Source organism: Xenopus tropicalis, chromosome 7 (assembly GCF_000004195.4).
Source record: "Xenopus tropicalis strain Nigerian chromosome 7, UCB_Xtro_10.0, whole genome shotgun sequence".
Classification (NCBI taxonomy): domain Eukaryota; kingdom Metazoa; phylum Chordata; class Amphibia; order Anura; family Pipidae; genus Xenopus; species Xenopus tropicalis.
Window position 1 is genome coordinate 76,323,760 of NC_030683.2, and position 21,611 is coordinate 76,345,370.

At 39.8% G+C, this 21,611-nt stretch overlaps 1 protein-coding gene across 4 annotated transcripts in view; it reads right to left on the reverse strand.

The window, feature by feature from the left end:
• Window positions 1–530: 530 nt before the first annotated feature.
• nxpe2 (neurexophilin and PC-esterase domain family member 2) overlaps window positions 531–21,611 on the reverse strand; it is a 41,947-nt gene continuing 20,866 nt past the window's right edge. For all 4 annotated transcript variants that reach the window (XM_031905150.1, XM_031905151.1, XM_031905149.1 and 1 more), the window contains 1 exon segment: window positions 531–1,595. In XM_031905150.1, the coding sequence (XP_031761010.1) occupies window positions 1,060–1,595 (536 nt within the window). In that variant the 3' untranslated portion in view covers window positions 531–1,059.

The following is a 21,611-nucleotide window of genomic DNA, read 5'->3' on the forward strand; positions in this document are numbered from 1 at the left end:
TAGTTAAGCGTCACCTGTGGTAAGGCAAGATGCCTAGAGAAACAGGACTATATCTTGTCCATTTTCACTTCACTACCTACTGTACCTAAAGCTGTTGGACCACATCCTGGCCATCAGACATGATTTCCTGATGAGCAGAACATTTGCAGAAACGTTCCAGACATGGAAGTCTGCCAGGTATATTATTATGTAGGTAAAAGTTTATCTGAGCCAATCTTCTGAGCAATGCAAGCTCAGGTCTAAGAAGCAAAGCAAAAATCAGATCTAACACTTATATTTGCTAAAAATTAATTTAAACATTAAATAGACCCAATAGGATTGTTTTGCCAATAAGGATTAATTATATCTTAGTTGGGATCAAGTACAAGGCACTGTTTTATTTTTACAAAGAAAAAGGAAATCTTTGAATTATTTGATTAAAATGGAGTCTATGGGAGATGGTTTTCCCGTAATTTTGAGTACTTTAGTACTGCTCTTATAGGGTTCAAGTAGATTCTATTATTTGGCACCACAATGAAATCACACAGGGGGACATAAATGTGTATTTAATTAAACACCAAAAGAGAGTAAAATCTAGGATAACATTTATCACATTTCGACATCAAACTTTCTTTAGGCAAAAATTCTGTGTATAAAAACTTTGGGTGTGCTTTTTATAAAAGTACATACATCAGAATTAGACAGGGGTTAATGCTAATTTACACTAACTGAATTAGCAAAGTGTTTTCATGCATGTATCAAAAACTTGAGTACAGTCTGCCATAATTATTATTTATGGATGACTACTAATTATTACACTAGATTTAACTTACATTATTTGTTGTTCCTACATAACAAAAAAACACTAATTTAGTTTGTAGGCAAAATCAAATAATTGTTACTTGCCTTTGGCACTGACATAAATGGAAAGCACTGCAGGTCCCCCTAGAACTTGGTGCACCTCTGAAAATGTGACAACTACCTAGTTAACCAGTTGGGTTGTATGATGTTTTGATCACTTCTAATATTACTGCCATAGCTCTAACTTCTTATCATTATGAGAAGAGTTTCATGGGTTCATTAACAGATGTAAGTCATAAATAAATCAATTTCATTCTGGATGTATTCTGGAGGAGGATGAACATCTTTTGCATCAAATGCAGCAGTCATGTCCCATCCATTTACAAATCCAACATTTAGATCTTTAAAGATGAGTTCAAATACAAAGTAGTGAATGAGACCATGGAAATCTGAATTTGTTTCATGAGTAGTACTTGTAGCCACAAGGTTCTCTGTTTTAAGTATAACCTTAGTTTCAGGGCTTCGTCGAAAAAGACGCACCAATGCCCTTCGTATGTTGATGAGTCTCCTGATGAAGTGGTGAACTGGATAAGGCCTAAAATGATAACCTACATTAAGGACAACCACAGTTTTATCATGCCCCCCAATCAAGTCGATTTCTCGTGGAATGGTGCGATCCTCTCTGCAAGACTGGTATGAACTGCTAATAAATGGGTTGCCATGTCTTTTCCAACTTACTCTCATATTCCTCTTTAGGTCAATGCCCCAAATCTTTTGTGCCCAGCCACTTTCATAAAGGTTCAAAACTGTCATTTCTAAAAAAAAAAAAAAAATAGGTGTTGTTAAAGGAGAAAGAAAGGTAAAAACTAAGTAAGCTTTATCAGAAAGGTCTATGTAAATACATTCATAAGCACTCACAGAAATACTGCACTGACAAAATATTTGTTGTGTCTGTAATTCATGTGCCAGAGACACGCAGCTCTCTGCTCTCTCCCCTCTCCTGCTCCCCCCTCCTTCAAGAATGCTAAGAACTCACTCCCCCCCTTAGGAATGTGGATCTGAGCCAATCAGTAGGAAGCTGACTTATAGTCTTACAAACTGAGCATGTACACTTGGTGCAGGAGTGAGGCATTATAGTTACATAGTTACATAGGGTTGAAAAAAGACCAGAGTCCATCAAGTTCAACCCATCCAAGTAAACCCAGCACACACAACCCACACCTACCAATCTATACACTCACATACATAAACTATATATACAACCACTAATACTAACTGTAGATATTAGTATCACAATAGCCTTGGATATTCTGATTGTTCAAGAACTCATTCAGCCCCTTCTTAAAGGCATTAACAGAATCTGCCATTACCACATCACATCATTATGGGAACTTTCTTTACACAGCTTAGCTTCCTGTTTGGCTTCTGATCATCTGAACGGGAGAAATATGGGGAGACTTAAGGGCACTATTGAGACAACTGAAGGTATGCCTGCAGCTTGAGATTAACTCTTTATTAGCCTTTCCTTCTCCTTTAATGCATACACTTACCAGGGGAAATTGCTAAATGGCTTACTGTCTCTGAAATATCATCAGGTAATCTATAAAACATTATATAGCAATCATTATATAGCAATATAGCATCATTTAGCTTCTAATGAGAAGCAGGCTGCTGGTCACAAAATGGATTGAGGGTTGCCACCATTACATTTATTACATTTACATGACATGGTCTATCAGCAATTAAATTAGATGCCTGTTACAGATGATATTGGTTTTTATGCAGGTGTTTATCTGAACTGTGAATTAACTATCTTTCAGTATGAGGATATTATATGGGTGCAGTTTTAAAGGGGTTAGGTAAGAAAAAAACAAATAAGAAGCCTGTTGTGTCTCATTGGGCAGGATAAGAGAGTATTCTATGTGTACCATAGAACCTGAAATCAACTCTTTTAGGAGCCCATTAGTAATTGCTTTATAAATAAAATACTGGCATTGGATCTCTCATGTGGAAACTCAATATTCACAAAGCTCCATGTTACAGGAACTTCATATACCACAGAGTTTAAGTGCATAATTTTAGTTTAAAAAATATATATTTTTATCAGTACTACAACAGTGTCTGTATGTGTTTGAACTAAGCCACATGAGTCCATATTTATAGCAAAATATTCCTATTGGGTTTATATAATGTTAAAATATTTTGAAGAAAAAAAAATCCCTTATCTTGAAAATCCTCGGTCTCAAGCATTCTGAATAATAGATCCCATACATGCACTATGTATTGTTTGTGTATTGTTTGTATTATAGATACTGTACCACTAAATTTAAGAACAAAAGCACCTTCTACCCTACTTATTTTAGAAGGCCTCTGGTAGAGGTTTACCAACAGAGGGTGGAGGAGGGCCTTTGGTTACGACATGATGAGGGAATATGGTTGGGCCACATTAGATGTGACCTCCCTGTATTCCTCTATCCCACATGGGAAAGGTTTAGAGGCCATTAATTATTATCTAGAGAAATATAGTCAATATCCTAGAAATTTAAAGGATTTTATCCTTAAGGCAATTCAGTATCTTTTTGAACATAACTATTCCATATTTGATTCAGAATTTGATCTGCAGAGGTGTGGGACCACTATGAGAGCAAAATTAGCTCCCTCCTTTGCCAACCTTTACATGGGTTGGTGGGAGGAGTCCCACCTCTGCAGATTTGAGAATCTATCTAGTGCTATATGTTCTTTACATTGATGGCCTGCAGTGTATTTGGCAGGGTGTAACTGAAAGGTTCCAGAATTTTGTCCGTTTGATTAACAATAATAATCTGAATCTACATTTTACAGATACATTCTCATATAAGGACATTTAGTATTTGGATTTACAATTGATAGCCAATAACAGTGGTATTCAAACCACAATTTATAGAAAGCCATGTAGTGGCAATACACTCATACATGCCCGCTCATGTCATCCAAGGAATTTGATTAGAAGTATAATGGTTGGACAATTCCTGAGACTCAGGAGGAATAGTTCCACCGATATGGAATATTCCACATTGGCAGAGGATATTAAGGATCACTTTAGAGAATGAGGATATAGATAAACTGATGTGGATAATGCATGTGTGAGAGCAGCAAAAACTCAGAGAAAGAAGTTGTTAAATTTAAAATCCAAAGGACAGGATAAGAGTTGGGAGAATAAGATATCCTTTATTACAAGATACAGTAGGCAATATAAGAGGATAGTGCAGTTAAAAAAAATAAATAAAAAAAAAAATAGTTAAAAAAGATTTTGCCAATACTATATGCTGACCGTGATTTCTTTGAGACTCTGAGAGGAGGAGGAGATACCCTTACTCTTCTACATCAATGTGAAGTGTTTTGGATTTTTTACCACCATAAATGTATATCTTTGGGGTTGAATTTTACTTTTGATGTGGCTTGTTTTGTGTGAAGTATTAGCTGTTTAACTGTAAATATTCTAGTTTAACTGCTTAACTAGCTTAACTAACTGACTGTTAAGGTTTAATCCTGTGATCTGTATGGTTTAATCTGGAAAAGTTAAAACCTCACTAGATACGGTTAATTTAACAATTTGATTCACTTCAAACAAGATCAGTGAGGTGTAACTTAGTGATTGGTTTTAATTTGGGGTGTGTTTAAACTATATATATTATATTTATATATAGTTCCAGGACAGGTAGCACTCCCCAAACAATAGAAAATGCCCGGGTGCTTATGCCAGTAAAAAATGAATCTAGGTGCAGGGAAAGGCCAGCACTCACGGGACTTTTAGCAAAAGTAACAAATAAAAGATTTTACCAAAGCAAAGTGTCACAGCATGGTTTCTTTATTCATCCGACGTTTCAGTTCCAGCAGGAACTTTCATCAGGGAGACTCTGAACTGAAACGTCGGATGAATAAAGAAACCATGCTGTGACACTTTGCTTTGGTAAAATCTTTTATTTGTTACTGTTGCTAAAAGTCCCGTGAGTGCTGGCCTTTCCCTGCACTTATATTTATATATATATTTATATATATATATATATATATATATATAGCAAGTGAAGATGTCCCGCACTCACAGGTCTTAGGTGAAATAAAGGTGTTTATTCAATCCACATCTAACGTTTCGGCTGCCTCCGCAGCCTTTCTCAAAGACAAAGTGAGAACACAAACAGTGCACTGAAAAAAGGTGCCTTTGAAGTCACAGTAACGCTCCCACACTGCCATATCACTATCTCAGCGCGATCCTCCGACAGTAAGATAACCTTTTGCCTTTTCTTTCACTTAATATCTTTGTCCTTCACGTGCCTCTACTACTCGGCAACTTATGCTTATCTAGAACATATGTGTGTTGCAGTTCAGCACTACTGTCGGTATGGGTTTTGTGTGTGTATATATATTTCCTATTTTTGTTTCTTATTTGTATTTATTTTACTGTTTTCCTGCCCCCATTGTATGCTAATTTCCGGTATTATGTATACTCGTTATTTGACATTTGTTTTTGACTCTTATGTATATGTTTGTTCTTTTGGACTCGTATAGGCTAATTAGATGTATCACACATCTTGTGACGTCATAGTTTTGGCGCCAAACTGTGGTTTTTTCAGTGCACTGTTTGTGTTCTCACTTTGTCTTTGAGAAAGGCTGCGGAGGCAGCCGAAACGTTAGATGTGGATTGAATAAACACCTTTATTTCACCTAAGACCTGTGAGTGCGGGACATCTTCACTTGCTATTATTCCTAAATCCATTGGGACTGCACCCAGGCATCGCTATTCTATCTTTGACGTGAGTGCCTGTTTACAAGCAAATATATATATATATATATATATATGTGTGTGTGTAAATGACCATTTTTTCTTGAGCCTATGGTTAAGTGCTTTGTAAGCATGTAACACGTCAGGCTTTGTACATGGGGTTTATGGAGTGTAATAAAGTTTATATTTTTTTAACTTTTTGCATTGGTGCGGATTTATATTTGGTAGTTGTTTCCCTCTTTGGCCACTAGAAGGCCACAGAATTTGCACCTTTAATAGCTTGGATCAATATTTACAACAATGACTATACCATATTTTGGCTTTTGAAGTTTTATAAAGTCATTAAAATATAATGTACTGTTGCCCTGCAATGGTAAAAGTTGTGTGTTTGCTACAGTAACATTACTATAGTTTTTATAAATAAGCTGCTGTGTAGCCACGGAGGCAGCCATTTAAGCTGGAAAAAGGAGAAAAGGCACAGGTTACATAGCAGATAATAGTTACATAGTTACATAGGGTTAAAAAAAAGACCAGAGTCCATCAAGTTCAACCCATCCAAGTAAACCTAGCACACACAACCCACGCCTACCAATCTATACACTCACATACATAAACTATATATACAACCACTAATAATAACTGTAGATATTAGTATCACAATAGCCTTGGATATTCTGATTGTTCAAGAACTCATCCAGGCCCCTCTTAAAGGCATTAAGAGAATCTGCCATTACCACATCTCTAGGAAGGGCATTCCACAACCTCACTGCCCTCACCATGAAAAAACACCTACGCTGCTTCAAATGGAAGCTCCGTTCCTCTAATCTAAAGGGGTGACCTCTGGTGCGTTGATTGTTTTTATGGGAAAAAAGATCACCCCCCCATCTTGCCTATAATCCCCTCTAATGTACTTGTACAGAGTAATCATGTCCCCTTGAAAGCGTCTCTTTTCCAGAGAAAACAACCCCAACCTCGACAGTCTAACCTCATAGTTTAAATCTTCCATCCCCTTTACCAGTTTAGTTGCACGTCTCTGCACTCTCTCCAGCTCATTAATATCCTTCTTAAGGACTGGAGCCCAAAACTGCACTGCATACTCAAGGTGAGCCCTTACCAAGGACATATAAAGGGGCAAAATTATGTTCTCATCCCTTGAATCAATGCCCTTTTTTATACAAGACAGCACTTTATTTGCTTTAGTAGCCACAGAATGACACTGCCTGGAATTAGACAACTTGTTATCAACAAAAACCCCTAGATCCTTCTCCATTAAGGATACCCCCAACACACTACCATTCAGTAGATAGTTCGCGTTTATATTATTTCTACCAAAGTGCATAACTTTGCACTTCATTTTCCAGTTTGCTGCCCAGTTTTCCAATTTTTTCAAATCGCTCTGCAAAGCGGCAGCATCCTGCATGGAACTTATAGTTTTGCACAATTTAGTGTCATCAGCAAAAATAGAAACAGTACTGTCTATGCCCACCTCCAGGTCATTAATAAACAAGTTAAAAAGCAAAGGACCAAGGACTGACCCCTGCGGTACTCCACTAACCACACTGGTCCAATTAGAAAATGTTCCATTTACCACCACTCTTTGTAATCTATCCTTCAGTCAGTTCTCTATCCAATTACAAATATTATGTTCTAGGCCAACATTCCTCAATTTGATCATTAACCTTCTGTGAGGTACTTTATCAAATGCTTTAGCAAAGTCCAAGTAGATGACATCAACTGCCATTCCAGCATCGAGGTTCCTACTCACCTCCTCATAAAAGGCGACTAAATTAGTCTGGCAAGATCTGTTATGCATATTACCATGCTGGCACAAACTTATAGTATTGTGAACTGCAATGTATTCAAGTACCCGATCCCTTATTACCCCTTCCAAAAGTTTTCCTACTACTGATGTCAGACTAACAGGCCTAAAGTTTTCAGGCTGAGAACGGGATACCTTTTTAAATAACGGCACCACATTAGCAATTCACCAGTCTCTAAGCACCATGCCAGACCTCAACGAATCCTGAAAAATTATGAGAAGAGGCTTGGCAATCACAGCGCTCAGCTCATTTAATACCCTGGGATGAATCCCATCTGGTCCTGGACCTTTGTTTACCTTTACATGTTCAAGTCTTTTTTGAATTTCCTCCCGAGTGACCCATGCGTCAGTAGCTAAATTACTAGAACTGGGCATATTAAAAGGGAAGCCTTCATTAGCTGGCTCCTCAGATGTATAGACTGATGAAAAATAAGAGTTCAAAATTTTTCCCCATTCTCATCAACCAAATTACCCCTCCGTGATAATAAGGTTCCCACCCCTTCTTGCTTCATTTTTTTTACTATTCACATAATTAAAAAATAATTTTTACTCCTAGCTGCAATATCCCTTTCCATCTCTATTTTAGCTTGCCTGATAGGTTTTTTACATGCTTTATTTGCTTCCTTGTACCTGATAACAGTTTCTGCTGTCCCAGCTAACTTGAATGCTTTAAAAGCATGTTTTTTCTTACGAACCTCAACACTAACACTTTTATTCAGCCATAAATGTTTTGCTTTGCGATGCCTCTCCTTGCTTACAAGGGGAATATACTGTTGTGTATACCTGCATAGCAATGTTTTAAAGATGTTCCATTTTCCTTCTGTGTCTAACCCTATGAAAAGCCTTTCCCAGTTGACACATTGCAGAGATGCCCTTATACTGGCAAAGTCTACACGTCTAAAATCGAGCATTTTAGTTACTCCCTTATAGAGCTGTCTCTGCAGCATTATCTCAAAGGAGACCATGTTGTGATCACTGTTCCCCAAATGCTCACCCACACAAATGTTAGAGATGAGTTCAGTATTATTAGATATTACCAGGTTCAAAATAGAGTCATTCCTAGTAGGTCCTTGAACCGCCTGAAATAAAAGTTGTCATTTAGCATATTTAAAAAACTACTAGCTTTTTCTGACTTAGCCACCCCATTACTCTAGTCAATGTCTGGATAATTAAATTCCCCCATAATAACAACTTGACCCAGTTGTGAAGCCTCCTCCATTTGCAATAATAGCTGGGTCTCATCCCCCTTATCTATACGGGGTGGTTTATAGCATACACCAATGATTTTCCTTCTGACCTTCAGCCCTACTGAAATTTCTACCCAAAGAGATTCAATGTTTTCATTGGTAATGTCTTTATTACATGGCTTTAAATCTAACTAAGACAAACCCCTCCACCCTTTTTAATCTCTCTGTCCCTCCTAAAAAGTGTATAACCATTTAAATTCACAGCCCAGTCACATTTTTCATCCCACCAGGTCTCAGTGATACCAATTAAATCATAATTTTCAATACATGCAATAGCCTGCAGCTCCCCTAATTTACCCGACAAGCTTCGCGCAGATTACTACTTCTCCCTCTGATATTTACATTAGCTAACGGAGAGTTAGAGCTAAGGCAAATATTAGACTGTTTTCCTTGTAACAGAAGCTCCTTATCTGATAAACTATATGCCCCCTCACTCCTCCCCCACAACCCTTTGCTAGTCCCACTGCCCCAGCTACACTAGCTTTCCTATAGAACTCTAGCTCACACACACCCCTTGTCTAATTTAAACACTCCTCCAGCCTCTTAACCATTCTCTCCCCTAGCACAGCGGACCCCCTTCCATAGAGTTGCAATCCATCATGGTGTATAGATTGTACCCCAAAGAAAAGTCAGCCCAGTGCTCTAGGAACCCAAACCCTTCCTTCCTACACCAAGACTTTAGCCACACATTTAGCCCCCTAAGCTCCCGCTTTCTCCCTAAACTTGCACATGGCACCGGCAAAATTTCCAATTAAATGACATTGGAGGACCTTTCCTTAATCTTAGAGCCTAGATCCCTGAACTCACTCTTTAAGGTCCTCCACCTACTGTTCATTTTGTTGTTATTACCAATATGTACCAAGACAGCCGAGTCATGCCCAGCCCCTCCCAATAATTTGTCAACCTGATCAACCACATGCCAAACCCTGGCACCAGGAAGACAGCAAACTTTTTGGTTGAAGCGATCCACTCGACAGATTACCCTGTCCACTTTTCTAATGATTGAATCCCCTAGAACCACCATCTGTTTAGGCCTAGCTCTGCTCTCCTCCCCACCACTACTAGAGAAACTGGTCTCCCGGTTGTTAGAGAGATCAGCCTCATCTAGAACCGCCAGTCCAGAGTTCACACTCCCATCTTCTTCACACAATCTGGCAAATCTGTTGGGATGCGCAAACCCTGGAGCAGCCTCCCTTTTCCTTTTCCCCACTTGTCACTTGGCAACTGTCACCCAGCTTACTGCCCTATGATTCTTTAGTTGCTCCCCTCCCCCCATACTATCTGACCCCGCTAGCTCTTGTTCTAGTAATCTTGACTTCTCTCAAGATTGTCAATCGAACGCAGTGTTGCAACTTGTCCCTCTAGTGCTCTAATGTGAGCCTCTAAAGTGGCAATTCGCTCACATAAGCCAACAGAGGTATGCACTTTGGAACTGTTGTTCCACAACTGCATACATGTGGAAGGCTGTGCACTGTGTCAGACCTTTAATGTTGCTGCCACTCATTCACCCAGTTACAGGAACAGTTAAACAGAAATAGGTGAAAATGCAAACTTTGTACCTTGGAGACCAAACATGGAAAGACTTTAGTGCTTTGTCTGTATATAAGATAATAAAACTTAACCTTTAATAAATATTGTTAAAAGTATATATACAAAATTGAATAAATAAAGAATAATCATTAAACCAGTATCTAGTGCTCAATTCATTATACCAATCATATGGCTAGAGTGAATAATAAACACGCTCGTTGATTTATTACTCACATTTAATCAGTGTCAATGATCCACAAAATCCATTTATTTGCATCCAAAACAATATAATATATATCATTATACCAGCTAGTACACTGTTGGTAGTCAGTGCATATACACAGTGTAAATATTCATGATTTTTTATCAAGTGCAATTAATCTATATACATTTTAAAAATTTCACTTATTTACACCAAATGGCAAAAGTGTTGCTAGTGGAAAAAATGCTCAAGGGAGGGGTAGGTGCATGCACAGCCAGTGTTATAGTAAGGATAAATTAAATTAATAGCGGGGTATGTGCAAGTAGTGCTTTTTCAGGGGGGCAGGACAGCAGTCACTTGATTAATTTCTAGCTTGTAGGGGCAACATATAGCATGAGGGCATTTTGCCGTTATGAAAATATAATCAGGACCATCATGGGGTCAGTTCAATTGCAAATCAAAACTACTGAGTCTTAGTATCCTCTAGATGGCCCACTTTCGTGTATTCACGGTGAGGCACTCTCTCAACTCCAACCACCATCCCCAATTAAAAGGAAGCCGCAGATAACAACAGCGGCCGTACTATGACCGTTTTAGCAATGTCAGCCGTTCCCCCAACAAACGCTACTGCAAATTTCTTAAAGAGGATAACTGTTTAGAGACGCCAATTGAAAAGTAACCAAGCTTGAGTCCCCTGTATGCTCCCTCCCATTAGAGATGCACCTTCCCCCTCTGCTAACTGCGACTATCATGAGCCGCCTAATCGCCGGATCAATCTCCTACACTAGCTACACAAGCACCCAGCCCTTCCCGCCCGACGCGGGCCCTTGAGAAAGTCACTTTGTGTGACAAAACGCGTCGGGTGGGAGGGGCTGGGTGCTTGTGTAGCTAGTGTAGGAGATTGATTCGGCAATTAAGCGGCTCATGATAGTCGCAGTTAGCAGAGGGGGAAGGTGCATCTCTAATGGGAGGGAGCGTACAGAGGACTGAAGCTTGGTTACTTTTCAATTGGCGTAATCATTGACACTGATTAAATGTGAGTAATAAATCAACGAGCGTGTTGATTATTCACTCTAGCCATATGATTGGTATAATGAATTGAGCACTAGATACTGGTTTAATGATTATTCTTTATTTATTCAATTTTGTATATATACTTTTAACAATATTTATTAAAGGTTAAGTTTTATTATCTTATATACAGACAAAGCACTAAAGTCTTTCCATGTTTGGTCTCCAAGTAGTTGTGGGTGGCAAACACCCAGTGTAGTCTGTTCTGTAGCAATAGTGGAGGGGTAGTCCCACCTTCTTCTTCTTCATTTTGAGCAACTTTGTACCTTGTTTTAAACTCCTTTAGTTTGTAACTCCTGTGTTTATAACTCCACTTACAGAGCCCCCACTAACTCCTGTGTTTATAACTCCACTTACAGAGCCCCCACTAACTCCTGTGTTTATAACTTGTGTTTATAACTCCACTTACAGAGCCCCCACTTAAAGAGCAATCACTTACAAAGCACCTACCACCAGAGCAAGCTCCACTGGAGTGCCAGTGGTTCTATTTCTACAGTTTGTCCAGGTGAACTAATCAAACCCCACCCACCTCAAACTGAGGGTAATTACAAAGGAATGTAACTTCTGGCAAACCTGCTGTAAGCCTTATAATTCACCAAACTTTGTAAAATAGCACCAAAAACAACAATTACAAAAATGAAACCCAACAGTTAAAAAATACAATGATTTTGAATAAAGTTAATAAAGTATACTTATCCCTTTTTTGTTGAATTGAAAAGCAAGTTGATTCAACCAGCCACCAGCCTGTTAGTAAGCCAATCATCATATAACTGCTATATGCCTGTGCCTTTTCTCCTTTGAATGGCTGGCCCCATGGCTAAAGAGCAGCTTTGTTTGTAGAAACTTTCTGAGGAAAACACACCAGTTGTACAAGTGCAGGGCTGCAGTACATAATATTCTAATTACTTTTATACACTTTTAAATTTGGATGTTACTGTTCTTTTAAGAAGACATAAGAGGGCTGATTCACTAAAGTGCGTTAATTTTTATCGCACGCTTTTTGCGTTAAAATAGACGCGAAAATTAACGTGCGATTTGCAACTGCATTACCACGTGCGTTAAGTCGCACATCGCATGCGTTAATTCACGCACAACCGCGTGTGTTAATTTTAGCACAATATGGTTGATTCACTAAAAGTCGATAAGTTTTATCGCACTTTTTTTGCGTTAAAATAGACGCGACAATTAGATTCACAACAGTATTACCGCATGTGTTAAGTCGCATATCGCATGCTCTAATTTGCACGCAACCACATGCGTTAATTTTATCGCGATGCGGTAATTAGAGAATGAAAAGAATGCGAATAAATGATTCACAAAAGCACATAAAGGTGCCTTTGAAGTCACAGTAACGCTCCCACACTGCCATATCACTATCTCAGCGCGATCCTCCGACAGTAAGATAACCTTTTGCCTTTTCTTTCACTTAATATCTTTGTCCTTCACGTGCCTCTACTACTCGGCAACTTATGCTTATCTAGAACATATGTGTGTTGCAGTTCAGCACTACTGTCGGTATGGGTTTTGTGTGTATATATATTTCCTATTTTTGTTTCTTATTTGTATTTATTTTACTGTTTTCCTGCCCCCATTGTATGCTAATTTCCGGTATTATGTATACTCGTTATTTGACATTTGTTTTTGACTCTTATGTATATGTTTGTTCTTTTGGACTCGTATAGGCTAATTAGATGTATCACACATCTTGTGACGTCATAGTTTTGGCGCCAAACTGTGGTTTTTTCAGTGCACTGTTTGTGTTCTCACTTTGTCTTTGAGAAAGGCTGCGGAGGCAGCCGAAACGTTAGATGTGGATTGAATAAACACCTTTATTTCACCTAAGACCTGTGAGTGCGGGACATCTTCACTTGCTATTATTCCTAAATCCATTGGGACTGCACCCAGGCATCGCTATTCTATCTTTGACGTGAGTGCCTGTTTACAAGCAAATATATATATATATATATATGTGTGTGTGTGTAAATGACCATTTTTTCTTGAGCCTATGGTTAAGTGCTTTGTAAGCATGTAACACGTCAGGCTTTGTACATGGGGTTTATGGAGTGTAATAAAGTTTATATTTTTTTAACTTTTTGCATTGGTGCGGATTTATATTTGGTAGTTGTTTCCCTCTTTGGCCACTAGAAGGCCACAGAATTTGCACCTTTAATAGCTTGGATCAATATTTACAACAATGACTATACCATATTTTGGCTTTTGAAGTTTTATAAAGTCATTAAAATATAATGTACTGTTGCCCTGCAATGGTAAAAGTTGTGTGTTTGCTACAGTAACATTACTATAGTTTTTATAAATAAGCTGCTGTGTAGCCACGGAGGCAGCCATTTAAGCTGGAAAAAGGAGAAAAGGCACAGGTTACATAGCAGATAATAGTTACATAGTTACATAGGGTTAAAAAAAAGACCAGAGTCCATCAAGTTCAACCCATCCAAGTAAACCCAGCACACACAACCCACGCCTACCAATCTATACACTCACATACATAAACTATATATACAACCACTAATAATAACTGTAGATATTAGTATCACAATAGCCTTGGATATTCTGATTGTTCAAGAACTCATCCAGGCCCCTCTTAAAGGCATTAAGAGAATCTGCCATTACCACATCTCTAGGAAGGGCATTCCACAACCTCACTGCCCTCACCATGAAAAAACACCTACGCTGCTTCAAATGGAAGCTCCGTTCCTCTAATCTAAAGGGGTGACCTCTGGTGCGTTGATTGTTTTTATGGGAAAAAAGATCACCCCCCCTATCTTGCCTATAATCCCCTCTAATGTACTTGTACAGAGTAATCATGTCCCCTTGAAAGCGTCTCTTTTCCAGAGAAAACAACCCCAACCTCGACAGTCTAACCTCATAGTTTAAATCTTCCATCCCCTTTACCAGTTTAGTTGCACGTCTCTGCACTCTCTCCAGCTCATTAATATCCTTCTTAAGGACTGGAGCCCAAAACTGCACTGCATACTCAAGGTGAGCCCTTACCAAGGACATATAAAGGGGCAAAATTATGTTCTCATCCCTTGAATCAATGCCCTTTTTTATACAAGACAGCACTTTATTTGCTTTAGTAGCCACAGAATGACACTGCCTGGAATTAGACAACTTGTTATCAACAAAAACCCCTAGATCCTTCTCCATTAAGGATACCCCCAACACACTACCATTCAGTAGATAGTTCGCGTTTATATTATTTCTACCAAAGTGCATAACTTTGCACTTCATTTTCCAGTTTGCTGCCCAGTTTTCCAATTTTTTCAAATCGCTCTGCAAAGCGGCAGCATCCTGCATGGAACTTATAGTTTTGCACAATTTAGTGTCATCAGCAAAAATAGAAACAGTACTGTCTATGCCCACCTCCAGGTCATTAATAAACAAGTTAAAAAGCAAAGGACCAAGGACTGACCCCTGCGGTACTCCACTAACCACACTGGTCCAATTAGAAAATGTTCCATTTACCACCACTCTTTGTAATCTATCCTTCAGTCAGTTCTCTATCCAATTACAAATATTATGTTCTAGGCCAACATTCCTCAATTTGATCATTAACCTTCTGTGAGGTACTTTATCAAATGCTTTAGCAAAGTCCAAGTAGATGACATCAACTGCCATTCCAGCATCGAGGTTCCTACTCACCTCCTCATAAAAGGCGACTAAATTAGTCTGGCAAGATCTGTTATGCATATTACCATGCTGGCACAAACTTATAGTATTGTGAACTGCAATGTATTCAAGTACCCGATCCCTTATTACCCCTTCCAAAAGTTTTCCTACTACTGATGTCAGACTAACAGACCTAAAGTTTTCAGGCTGAGAACGGGATACCTTTTTAAATAACGGCACCACATTAGCAATTCACCAGTCTCTAAGCACCATGCCAGACCTCAACGAATCCTGAAAAATTATGAGAAGAGGCTTGGCAATCACAGCGCTCAGCTCATTTAATACCCTGGGATGAATCCCATCTGGTCTTGGACCTTTGTTTACCTTTACATGTTCAAGTCTTTTTGAATTTCCTCCCGAGTGACCCATGCGTCAGTAGCTAAATTACTAGAACTGGGCATATTAAAAGGGAAGCCTTCATTAGCTGGCTCCTCAGATGTATAGACTGATGAAAAATAAGAGTTCAAAATTTTTCCCCATTCTCATCAACCAAATTACCCCTCCGTGATAATAAGGTTCCCACCCCTTCTTGCTTCATTTTTTTTACTATTCACATAATTAAAAAATAATTTTTACTTCTAGCTGCAATATCCCTTTCCATCTCTATTTTAGCTTGCCTGATAGGTTTTTTACATGCTTTATTTGCTTCCTTGTACCTGATAACAGTTTCTGCTGTCCCAGCTAACTTGAATGCTTTAAAAGCATGTTTTTTCTTACGAACCTCAACACTAACACTTTTATTCAGCCATAAAGGTTTTGCTTTGCGATGCCTCTCCTTGCTTACAAGGGGAATATACTGTTGTGTATACCTGCATAGCAATGTTTTAAAGATGTTCCATTTTCCTTCTGTGTCTAACCCTATGAAAAGCCTTTCCCAGTTGACACATTGCAGAGATGCCCTTATACTGGCAAAGTCTACACGTCTAAAATCGAGCATTTTAGTTACTCCCTTATAGAGCTGTCTCTGCAGCATTATCTCAAAGGAGACCATGTTGTGATCACTGTTCCCCAAATGCTCACCCACACAAATGTTAGAGATGAGTTCAGTATTATTAGATATTACCAGGTTCAAAATAGAGTCATTCCTAGTAGGTCCTTGAACCGCCTGAAATAAAAGTTGTCATTTAGCATATTTAAAAAACTACTAGCTTTTTCTGACTTAGCCACCCCATTACTCTAGTCAATGTCTGGATAATTAAATTCCCCCATAATAACAACTTGACCCAGTTGTGAAGCCTCCTCCATTTGCAATAATAGCTGGGTCTCATCCCCCTTATCTATACGGGGTGGTTTATAGCATACACCAATGATTTTCCTTCTGACCTTCAGCCCTACTGAAATTTCTACCCAAAGAGATTCAATGTTTTCATTGGTAATGTCTTTATTACATGGCTTTAAATCTAACTAAGACAAACCCCTCCACCCTTTTTAATCTCTCTGTCCCTCCTAAAAAGTGTATAACCATTTAAATTCACAGCCCAGTCACATTTTTCATCCCACCAGGTCTCAGTGATACCAATTAAATCATAATTTTCAATACATGCAATAGCCTGCAGCTCCCCTAATTTACCCGACAAGCTTCGCGCAGATTACTACTTCTCCCTCTGATATTTACATTAGCTAACGGAGAGTTAGAGCTAAGGCAAATATTAGACTGTTTTCCTTGTAACAGAAGCTCCTTATCTGATAAACTATATGCCCCCTCACTCCTCCCCCACAACCCTTTGCTAGTCCCACTGCCCCAGCTACACTAGCTTTCCTATAGAACTCTAGCTCACACACACCCCTTGTCTAATTTAAACACTCCTCCAGCCTCTTAACCATTCTCTCCCCTAGCACAGCGGACCCCCTTCCATAGAGTTGCAATCCATCATGGTGTATAGATTGTACCCCAAAGAAAAGTCAGCCCAGTGCTCTAGGAACCCAAACCCTTCCTTCCTACACCAAGACTTTAGCCACGCATTTAGCCCCCTAAGCTCCCGCTTTCTCCCTAAACTTGCACATGGCACCGGCAAAATTTCCAATTAAATGACATTGGAGGACCTTTCCTTAATCTTAGAGCCTAGATCCCAGAACTCACTCTTTAAGGTCCTCCACCTACTGTTCATTTTGTTGTTATTACCAATATGTACCAAGACAGCCGAGTCATGCCCAGCCCCTCCCAATAATTTGTCAACCTGATCAACCACATGCCAAACCCTGGCACCAGGAAGACAGCAAACTGTTTGGTTGAAGCGATCCACTCGACAGATTACCCTGTCCACTTTTCTAATGATTGAATCCCCTAGAACCACCATCTGTTTAGGCCTAGCTCTGCTCTCCTCCCCACCACTACTAGAGAAACTGGTCTCCCGGTTGTTAGAGAGATCAGCCTCATCTAGAACCGCCAGTCCAGAGTTCACAGAGTCCATCTTCTTCACACAATCTGGCAAATCTGTTGGGATGCGCAAACCCTGGAGCAGCCTCCCTTTTCCTTTTCCCCACTTGTCACTTGGCAACTGTCACCCAGCTTACTGCCCTATGATTCTTTAGTTGCTCCCCTCCCCCCATACTATCTGACCCCGCTAGCTCTTGTTCTAGTAATCTTGACTTCTCTCAAGATTGTCAATCGAACGCAGTGTTGCAACTTGTCCCTCTAGTGCTCTAATGTGAGCCTCTAAAGTGGCAATTCGCTCACATAAGCCAACAGAGGTATGCACTTTGGAACTGTTGTTCCACAACTGCATACATGTGGAAGGCTGTGCACTGTGTCAGACCTTTAATGTTGCTGCCACTCATTCACCCAGTTACAGGAACAGTTAAACAGAAATAGGTGAAAATGCAAACTTTGTACCTTGGAGACCAAACATGGAAAGACTTTAGTGCTTTGTCTGTATATAAGATAATAAAACTTAACCTTTAATAAATATTGTTAAAAGTATATATACAAAATTGAATAAATAAAGATTAATCATTAAACCAGTATCTAGTGCTCAATTCATTATACCAATCATATGGCTAGAGTGAATAATCAACACACTCGTTGATTTATTACTCACATTTAATCAGTGTCAATGATCCACAAAATCCATTTATTTGCATCCAAAACAATATAATATATATCATTATACCAGCTAGTACACTGTTGGTAGTCAGTGCATATACACAGTGTAAATATTCATGATTTTTTATCAAGTGCAATTAATCTATATACATTTTAAAAATTTCACTTATTTACACCAAATGGCAAAAGTGTTGCTAGTGGAAAAAATGCTCAAGGGAGGGGTAGGTGCATGCACAGCCAGTGTTATAGTAAGGATAAATTAAATTAATAGCGGGGTATGTGCAAGTAGTGCTTTTTCAGGGGGGCAGGACAGCAGTCACTTGATTAATTTCTAGCTTGTAGGGGCAACATATAGCATGAGGGCATTTTGCCGTTATGAAAATATAATCAGGACCATCATGGGGTCAGTTCAATTGCAAATCAAAACTACTGAGTCTTAGTATCCTCTAGATGGCCCACTTTCGTGTATTCACGGTGAGGCACTCTCTCAACTCCAACCACCATCCCCAATTAAAAGGAAGCCGCAGATAACAACAGCGGCCGTACTATGACCGTTTTAGCAATGTCAGCCGTTCCCCCAACAAACGCTACTGCAAATTTCTTAAAGAGGATAACTGTTTAGAGACGCCAATTGAAAAGTAACCAAGCTTGAGTCCCCTGTATGCTCCCTCCCATTAGAGATGCACCTTCCCCCTCTGCTAACTGCGACTATCATGAGCCGCCTAATCGCCGAATCAATCTCCTACACTAGCTACACAAGCACCCAGCCCTTCCCGCCCGACGCGGGCCCTTGAGAAAGTCACTTTGTGTGACAAAACGCGTCGGGCGGGAGGGGCTGGGTGCTTGTGTAGCTAGTGTAGGAGATTGATTCGGCAATTAAGCGGCTCATGATAGTCGCAGTTAGCAGAGGGGGAAGGTGCATCTCTAATGGGAGGGAGCGTACAGAGGACTGAAGCTTGGTTACTTTTCAATTGGCGTAATCATTGACACTGATTAAATGTGAGTAATAAATCAACGAGCGTGTTGATTATTCACTCTAGCCATATGATTGGTATAATGAATTGAGCACTAGATACTGGTTTAATGATTATTCTTTATTTATTCAATTTTGTATATATACTTTTAACAATATTTATTAAAGGTTAAGTTTTATTATCTTATATACAGACAAAGCACTAAAGTCTTTCCATGTTTGGTCTCCAAGTAGTTGTGGGTGGCAAACACCCAGTGTAGTCTGTTCTGTAGCAATAGTGGAGGGGTAGTCCCACCTTCTTCTTCTTCATTTTGAGCAACTTTGTACCTTGTTTTAAACTCCTTTAGTTTGTAACTCCTGTGTTTATAACTCCACTTACAGAGCCCCCACTAACTCCTGTGTTTATAACTCCACTTACAGAGCCCCCACTAACTCCTGTGTTTATAACTCCACTTACAGAGCCCCCACTTAAAGAGCAATCACTTACAAAGCACCTACCACCAGAGCAAGCTCCACTGGAGTGCCAGTGGTTCTATTTCTACAGTCTGTCCAGGTGAACTAATCAAACCCCACCCACCTCAAACTGAGGGTAATTACAAAGGAATGTAACTTCTGGCAAACCTGCTGTAAGCCTTATAATTCACCAAACTTTGTAAAATAGCACCAAAAACAACAATTACAAAAATGAAACCCAACAGTTAAAAAATACAATGATTTTGAATAAAGTTAATAAAGAATACTTATCCCTTTTTTGTTGAATTGAAAAGCAAGTTGATTCAACCAGCCACCAGCCTGTTAGTAAGCCAATCATCATATAACTGCTATATGCCTGTGCCTTTTCTCCTTTGAATGGCTGGCCCCATGGCTAAAGAGCAGCTTTGTTTGTAGAAACTTTCTGAGGAAAACACACCAGTTGTACAAGTGCAGGGCTGCAGTACATAATATTCTAATTACTTTTATACACTTTTAAATTTGGATGTTACTGTTCTTTTAAGAAGACATAAGAGGGCTGATTCACTAAAGTGCGTTAATTTTTATCGCACGCTTTTTGCGTTAAAATAGACGCGAAAATTAACGTGCGATTTGCAACTGCATTACCACGTGCGTTAAGTCGCACATCGCATGCGTTAATTCACGCACAACCGCGTGTGTTAATTTTAGCACAATATGGTTGATTCACTAAAAGTCGATAAGTTTTATCGCACTTTTTTTGCGTTAAAATAGACGCGACAATTAGATTCACAACAGTATTACCGCATGTGTTAAGTCGCATATCGCATGCTCTAATTTGCACGCAACCACATGCGTTAATTTTATCGCAATGCGGTAATTAGAGAATGAAAAGAATGCGAATAAATGATTCACAAAAGCACATAAAGCATTAAGTGCGTTAATTAGCGCGCAAATGTGTGCGTATTTTAGCGCCTGATTGGGGGAGGCGTTGGGCAGAGCGACCTCGGCTTTTTCGCCAAAGGGCCACATTAGAGGGCTTAAGCGAGGATGAAGTGGTCAGGCGGTACAGGCTCAATAGGGCAGCAATATCCAGCTTGTATGAGCTGCTTGAGCCTTCCCTTGAACCAGTGACTCGCCGAAGCCGTGCTGTGCCCGGGATAGTCAAACTGCTGTGCTCCCTGCGACTGGAAGTTTCCAGAGGGTCGGGGGGGTTTATGGGGGTGTCACAGCCCACCTTTTCATGGTGCCTTGGCCAGGTCCTGGACGCCATCCGCTCAGTGTCCAGGAATTTCATCTCGTTCCCACAACATCGGAAGCTGCCTCGTTGAACCTGCAGGAGGGGGAGCTGCGCTCTCACCAGCAGCTCCACTGGTAGAGCTTGTTGGCTCTGTTGGCTGCAGGCTTAACATGGCAGCCTCGTGTTGGGCCTTATGGGCCCTGTCTGCCTCATGTAGCCTCAACATGTTGGCCTCATGTTGGGCCTTACGGCCATGTCTGCCTCATGGAGGCTTAGCATTGCCGACTCGTGTGTGGCCTGGCTTGCCTGACCTTCATTGTGGCCTGAGTGGCCACACACAAGTCGTTATGCAATAGATTGAGTGTGTGCATCATCGCTTTGTGGTTCTTTATTAGGGTTTGGTGAAACCTATGTTTTAGCTGTTCTCATGTGGCCTGGGGTTGGAGCTGCTGCTGCTGGGGAATGTTGGCCGGCTCCTCATCGTAGAAGAAGGCCTTGTCGCTGCCACCGACGTGTGACCCTCTCTCACTTTCCTCCCCTCTAAAAGTTTTGCTTTGTATTGCAGGATGGTGCTGTGGGGAGTGGAGCCCCGATGAGGAGCGTCCACCTTTGGGAAAAAAAGAAGAAAAAAATGTATTTAATTTTTTGTTATCTTCATGATGCAAAACCAACTTCATGGACACGGATTGTCAGTTTTGTTCAAACATGACCAAGTTTATTTGTACCCAAAAATTTGTGGACATTGATTCATTCCAAATGAGGCAAAAAGGTTAAATCAAGTTGAAAAGATTGACTGTCCAAAAGTCAAAG